This window comes from Emiliania huxleyi (genome assembly GCF_000372725.1).
Source record: "Emiliania huxleyi CCMP1516 unplaced genomic scaffold EMIHUscaffold_301, whole genome shotgun sequence".
Classification (NCBI taxonomy): domain Eukaryota; phylum Haptophyta; order Isochrysidales; family Noelaerhabdaceae; genus Emiliania; species Emiliania huxleyi.
In genome coordinates, this window is record NW_005199762.1 from 116,323 (window position 1) to 121,870 (window position 5,548).

The 5,548-nt window shown below is 66.0% G+C and overlaps 4 protein-coding genes across 4 annotated transcripts in view; 1 reads left to right on the forward strand and 3 right to left on the reverse strand.

The window, feature by feature from the left end:
* The window catches only part of EMIHUDRAFT_240072 (hypothetical protein), a gene marked incomplete at both ends in the record, with an annotated part of 864 nt that extends 221 nt beyond the window's left edge, over nt 1-643 (reverse strand). The window contains 2 exons of the mRNA XM_005775012.1: nt 129-308; nt 389-643. Of these exons, the coding sequence (XP_005775069.1) occupies nt 129-308; nt 389-643 (435 nt within the window). The remainder of the gene's footprint in view (nt 1-128; nt 309-388) is intronic.
* Nucleotides 644-881: 238 nt separating this feature from the next.
* On the reverse strand, nt 882-1,948 carry EMIHUDRAFT_240073 (hypothetical protein; the record flags this gene model as incomplete). Its single annotated transcript, XM_005775013.1, has 3 exons — nt 882-1,268; nt 1,434-1,613; nt 1,694-1,948. 3 exons carry the CDS (start codon nt 1,946-1,948, stop codon nt 882-884), a joined length of 822 nt encoding a protein of 273 aa, XP_005775070.1.
* A 921-nt stretch (nt 1,949-2,869) lies between these two features.
* EMIHUDRAFT_315671 (hypothetical protein) lies at nt 2,870-4,653 on the forward strand (the record flags this gene model as incomplete). Its single annotated transcript, XM_005775014.1, has 6 exons — nt 2,870-3,426; nt 3,554-3,732; nt 3,864-4,029; nt 4,140-4,141; nt 4,223-4,237; nt 4,484-4,653. The coding sequence occupies 6 exons, from the start codon at nt 2,870-2,872 to the stop codon at nt 4,651-4,653; spliced, it is 1,089 nt and encodes a 362-aa protein (XP_005775071.1).
* Nucleotides 4,654-5,299: 646 nt separating this feature from the next.
* Nucleotides 5,300-5,548, reverse strand: part of EMIHUDRAFT_240076 (hypothetical protein) — a gene marked incomplete at both ends in the record, with an annotated part of 2,701 nt that continues 2,452 nt past the window's right edge. The window contains one exon of the mRNA XM_005775015.1: nt 5,300-5,344. Within this exon, the coding sequence (XP_005775072.1) occupies nt 5,300-5,344 (45 nt within the window). The remainder of the gene's footprint in view (nt 5,345-5,548) is intronic.

A 5,548-nucleotide genomic window follows, 5' to 3' on the forward strand; every position in this document is an offset into this window, starting at 1 on the left:
GAGAATGTTCTTCAGGGAGAGGTCCCCGACTGGCTGCGACTTGAGGCAGCGGCAATGAACAGTCTCACCTCGGCGGAGGCGGCGGCGGGCTGGGCTGCGGCGGCGGCGGCGGCAGCAGCGGCAGCCACCGTGGTGGTGACAGTGGCGCCGGCCGACGGCCCCGCCCACGGAAGCGCCAGAAGGAGCGGCTGGCAGGCAGAGAGCATCATCGCGGCTCCGGCGGAGGAGAGGAGGGCGGCGATCCCGAGCGTGCAGGCGAGCTCGAAGGCGGGCGCTCGGACGCCAAGAAAAGAGACGCCGTCGACGACCTGCTCAACACAGACACAGAGCGAGGGCTCAGTGCTGGGCGTGCGGCGGCAGCGGTGAGCGGGCGAGCAAGGCTGCGCACCAGGTCGCCCGTGCTGTGGTATCCATCGGCCAGCAGAACGGCGCTCCCAGAGAGCGCCCCCACACCCGTCTTGAGCACCGCCAGAGCAACATTCCCACAGGCTCCGAGGAGGACAACCCGCGACGAGGCGCTCAGGCCGCCAGGCTCATGGACGTGAGGCTGGTGCAGGCGGAGGGCGGCGCTGCTCGCGAGGCTCGCCGTAGCAGACACCGGAGCGAAGCGAGTTGTGGGCGTCGAAGGGAGTAAGAAGACCATGCTAACGACTTTTCGAGGCACTAGCGCGCCTCGATGCTGGCACCATTAGGTCACTCGCAGGTGCGAAGCCAGTGCCTCGTTTTGAGGAAAAGAATTCATAAATCCAGCCGTGGGTGATATGCCGTTCGATGTGTTCCGCGGGTGCCCGATTCGTTTCCGATTCGTGTCCTGTCCCGGGAGAATTTTACAACCCAACTCCCTCACACGACACTGGGCACGGGACTGGCGCGCACTGGCACTAACACAGGTACACCACGGGAGCCGCCTGAGCGACCCCTGCGAGGGCGGCGAGGCACTTAGCTCCGTGCACCCGCCCGCCCCCGCCACAGGCAAGCTCATTCACAATCTGCTCTGCGATTGCCGTGTGAAGAACGACCGAGATGCGCTGCTTCTGCAGCCCCAGCCAGTTCTTAGTGGTCCAAGTCACCTCATCGAGGTATTGGGCCCGCGTCAGATTGTTCTGTAGCACGTTCGCCGCCTTCCGGAGGATCTCACGGACCCCCCTCCCGAACCCGCCGAACGATTCGAACAGCAGCAGCTGCACGTCAACGTCCTTGTCTTCCCTGGCGTAGCGATAGTCCCCGCTGTAGGACGGTATGCGGCGGTCGCCGCCCACCACCCTGCCCTGAGCGTCGGAAGGAGGGCCGCCTAAGGAAGGTTCCGAGAATGTTCTTCAGGGAGAGGTCCCCGACTGGCTGCGACTTGAGGCAGCGGCAATGAACAGTCTCACCTCGGCGGAGGCGGCGGCGGGCTGGGCTGCGGCGGCGGCGGCGGCAGCAGCGGCAGCCACCGTGGTGGTGACAGTGGCGCCGGCCGACGGCCCCGCCCACGGAAGCGCCAGAAGGAGCGGCTGGCAGGCAGAGAGCATCATCGCGGCTCCGGCGGAGGAGAGGAGGGCGGCGATCCCGAGCGTGCAGGCGAGCTCGAAGGCGGGCGCTCGGACGCCAAGAAAAGAGACGCCGTCGACGACCTGCTCAACACAGACACAGAGCGAGGGCTCAGTGCTGGGCGTGCGGCGGCAGCGGTGAGCGGGCGAGCAAGGCTGCGCACCAGGTCGCCCGTGCTGTGGTATCCATCGGCCAGCAGAACGGCGCTCCCAGATAGCGCCCCCACACATGTCTTGAGCACCGCCAGAGCAACATTCCCACAGGCTCCGAGGAGGACAACCCGCGACGAGGCGCTCAGGCCGCCAGGCTCATGGACGTGAGGCTGGTGCAGGCGGAGGGCGGCGCTGCTCGCGAGGCTCGCCGTAGCAGACACCGGAGCGAAGCGAGTTGTGGGCGTCGAAGGGAGTAAGAAGACCATGCTAACGACTTTTCGAGGCACTAGCGCGCCTCGATGCTGGCACCATTAGGTCACTCGCAGGTGCGAAGCGAGTGCCTCGTTTTGAGGAAAAGAATTCATAAATCGAGCCGGTGATATGGTGCCCGATTCGTTTCCGATTCGTGTCCTGTCCCGGGAGAATTTTACAACCCAACTCCCTCGCACGACACTGCTCACTGGGCACGGGACTGGCGCGCACTTACTTGAGCACTTGAGCACTGGATAGGGTCGAATCCGCATGGTACGGGACCCCTCGATCGTCTCGCCCTCCCTCGCTGGTGTGCTCATTGGGGGGGGTCATAACAAACACGGTACAGGATCGAGGTGCACGCTGCCGAGGCAGTGTCGTCCCCCCTCTCCCCGTCGGTGATGGCGGTGTGACCGATCGAGCTACAAGAGGAGCTTGGCGCGCACTGGCACTAACACAGGTACACCACGGGAGCCGCCTGGGAAGCCTCGACCAAAGGCGCCCAACTTTAATCAGTGACTCATTCCGGGGCCGTATACCAGGTGCGCCCGCGGCGCGCTCTCGGCGAAATTAGCCATTCTACGCGCTCTCCGTGACGTATTTTGAGAGAGAGAGATTTTGTTTGCGTATTTTGCGTCATTCGTAATGATGTGGTGTCCGTCTCTCCCCCGTGTGTCTGACCGAGCTTCTCGGAAGCTACGCCGCCTCCGGCGGCGCTAGAGGGGGGGGGCCCATGACCCCGGCAAGGTGAGGACCCCCCCCGGTGGGGCCGGAACCCTGGAGGTCGTTGGTTGTACAGGGATTCCCAACCGCGAGCCCGAGGGCGGAGGGATCCGTACCGGGCCAAGCAAGCGGCCGGGCCGCCTCGCTCCACACCCTGCTTTCGCGCCAGCACCAGGCCGAGCTGCACACGCTCGCCACATCTTCAATCAGATATGCTCGGCGTCGCGCTCCTCGCAACCCTCGTCGCGCGAGCCGCGGCGCACGGCGCCGTCTCGTGGCCGCGCCCGCGGAACGCGATCGACCACGAGGACGCTGCGGCGCAGGCGAACGCGACCTACCCGTACCGCGGGCAGGCGTGCCCGTCTCCCGATGGGCCCGGGCGCACAACGGGCGTGCTCGGCCAGGCTTGCTTCTGGTTCTCGAACGGCTGCGCCATCGGCTGCGCCTCGTGCGACGGGAAGAGCCGAGGGCCTATCCCGTCGAGCGGCGACCCCCGCTGGAGGCGCAAGTTCGACCTCTGCGGAGCAGCGGCGCGAGCGACCGTCTGCGATCCGAGGCTCCGGACGGTCAACACCGGCGCGGCTTGCGGCTCGGAGGAGGACTGGTACTATTACTCGCCATGGAGAGCGCCAGGAGCGGCGCCAGTCTTTGACGCGTGCGGCATGGCGGGAGGCACGCCAGTGGCGGGCAAGTTTGGCGGGCACTACTCGGCGACGGCGCACGCAAAGCAGGGCGACCTGGGCTCGAAGACGCTGCGCAAGGCCGCCCCGTCCGTGGCCCTAGAGGCTGAGTCTTCCACCGTATTCCGCGGTAGTCCTTCTCTTTGTGGCCGGTGTGACCGCGTGCCTCGTTGTGCGGTATTCCTTCCCTCCGCGACCTCGGCGTTCCTGACGCAGGTCCGTGACGTGGACCGCCGGCCAGACGGTGGAGGTCGCCTGGACGGTGCTCGCGAACCACGGCGGCGGGTATCAGTACCGGCTGTGCAGGGCGTCGGAGCCTCTGACCGAGGCGTGCTTCCAGCGACTTCCCCTCCGGTTTGTGGGGCGGCAGAGCCTGCTCTGGGACCGCAAGCCCGGTGATTGATTGATTGAGTGCCATCTCTCTAGTCTACCCATGTATGTGCGTCGCTCCGCACACCGGGGGGGGCGCTCCGTGCGCACCAAAAGCAGCCGGGCCATGTCAACCGCGATCGTGCTTTTCGCAGAGTCTTCGGCTCTTGCCCCTGGCCTCCACCAGGCACCTCTGGCGGCACGCGGGTCTGGTTCGAAGGGACGTACGTGTCGAATGGCACGGTGCCCGAGGGGTCGATGTGGGCGCGCAACCCACTTCCGCGCAACGACCACCAAGACACATTTGCTGGCTTTGCGCCGGCGTGCGAGGAGGCGCCCCCCCCCCCCCCCCCCACCCACACACACACACACTCACACCGCCCACGCGCACTGGGCCTTGCACTTGTAATGCCGTGGGGCTCCTGTCGTCTAGACGTGGAGACGCGAGGGTCGCCTGGCCCTTGCCCCACCACCTCGTGTGTGTGGAGAAGTTTACCTTACCCTACCTTACCTTAGGCGGACGACTGCGACGTGACCTCGAGACTTGACCCGATGCGCTGCCGCTGCTCAGGCACATCCCCCCTCCACCACCCTCGCCCAGGGATGTACAACGCTGTCTTAAGGCCCGACAGGTTCGGCACCGGGCACCGCCTTGGTATAGAAAATGCGCCTGCGGGCGGACCCTCACAGATCACAGATCACTTCCCCGCGGAAGTGTCTCGGACGTGTCTCGGAAGTGCCTCGGAAGTGCCTCGGAAGCGTCTCGTGCCTGCTCAGGCATGTGGGGGCCGTACAACGTCGAGGTCGTCGACACGCTGGCGCTGCCGGCCGACCTGCCGCACGGAGAGTGGGTGCTCGGCTGGCGGTGGGACTGCGAGGAGTCGAACCAGGTGTGGGCCTCGTGCTCCGACGTGACGATAGTCTCGCCGGCGCGGGCCGCGTCTTAGGGCCTCTGTACCCCGCCGCAGTGCCCGCACCTCGGCTGTCTTTTCTTCTCGTCTTCTGACCGCCGCACGGTGCGTTTCATGCGATTGGGACACCAGCGAGCCCCGCCGCAGGCGCAGCACTGCACCAGCGCGCGGCGACGAGTCTCAGTCTGTCCTGCAACCGGCACCGGCAGCGCGCGGCAGGGTTTTACATAGGGGGTGTCATCTTCTCACACTTTTATCCTGGTGAGGGCTAAGCCCTAAGTGGCATTTTCAGAGCATTTTGCCGCCGCCCGCCCGCGGCCGTCTCCCCCCCGCCGTGCGCCTCGCGAGCCGCCAGCGCGAACACATCCGGCGCGAGAGGTGTGACGAAGTTAGTCAGTCTCTCACACCAGCCAGTCTATCTCACACCGGCAAGAGCGAACCTCGAGCTTGAGCGGCCTCGAGCCTGCCCGCGACGCCCCGCGTATGGAGGGAACGTACCGACTCGACGTGCGCCGCGCATGGCGTGAGGCCCGACCGCCGCAGAAGCCCAACCCCCCATTCATGTCCTCGCCGGAGTACCATACCCCCAGAGTACCAACCCAGTGCGCGGGTGGAGTGGTAGCAGGCCGCGAGCGGGTAGAGGCCTCCAACCTTCTCGAACCTTCTCACGCGGCCGCTCGACTCAGCCGCGCGTGTCGGAGAAGCTGACGTCGAGCGGCGTGAAGGCCTGCGGCGAGATCACCCGAGATTACCCGAGGCCACACGAGATCACACGAGATCACACGAGATCACACGAGGCCACACGAGAGGAGCAGCGTGAGGGCGTATATATTAGAGAGAGAGAGAGAGGAAGAGACATGGGGACGGAGAGAGCGATAGAGAGGGAGAGAGAGAAGCCCCGGGGGGGGGGGGGGGGAGGGGGCGTTCGGAT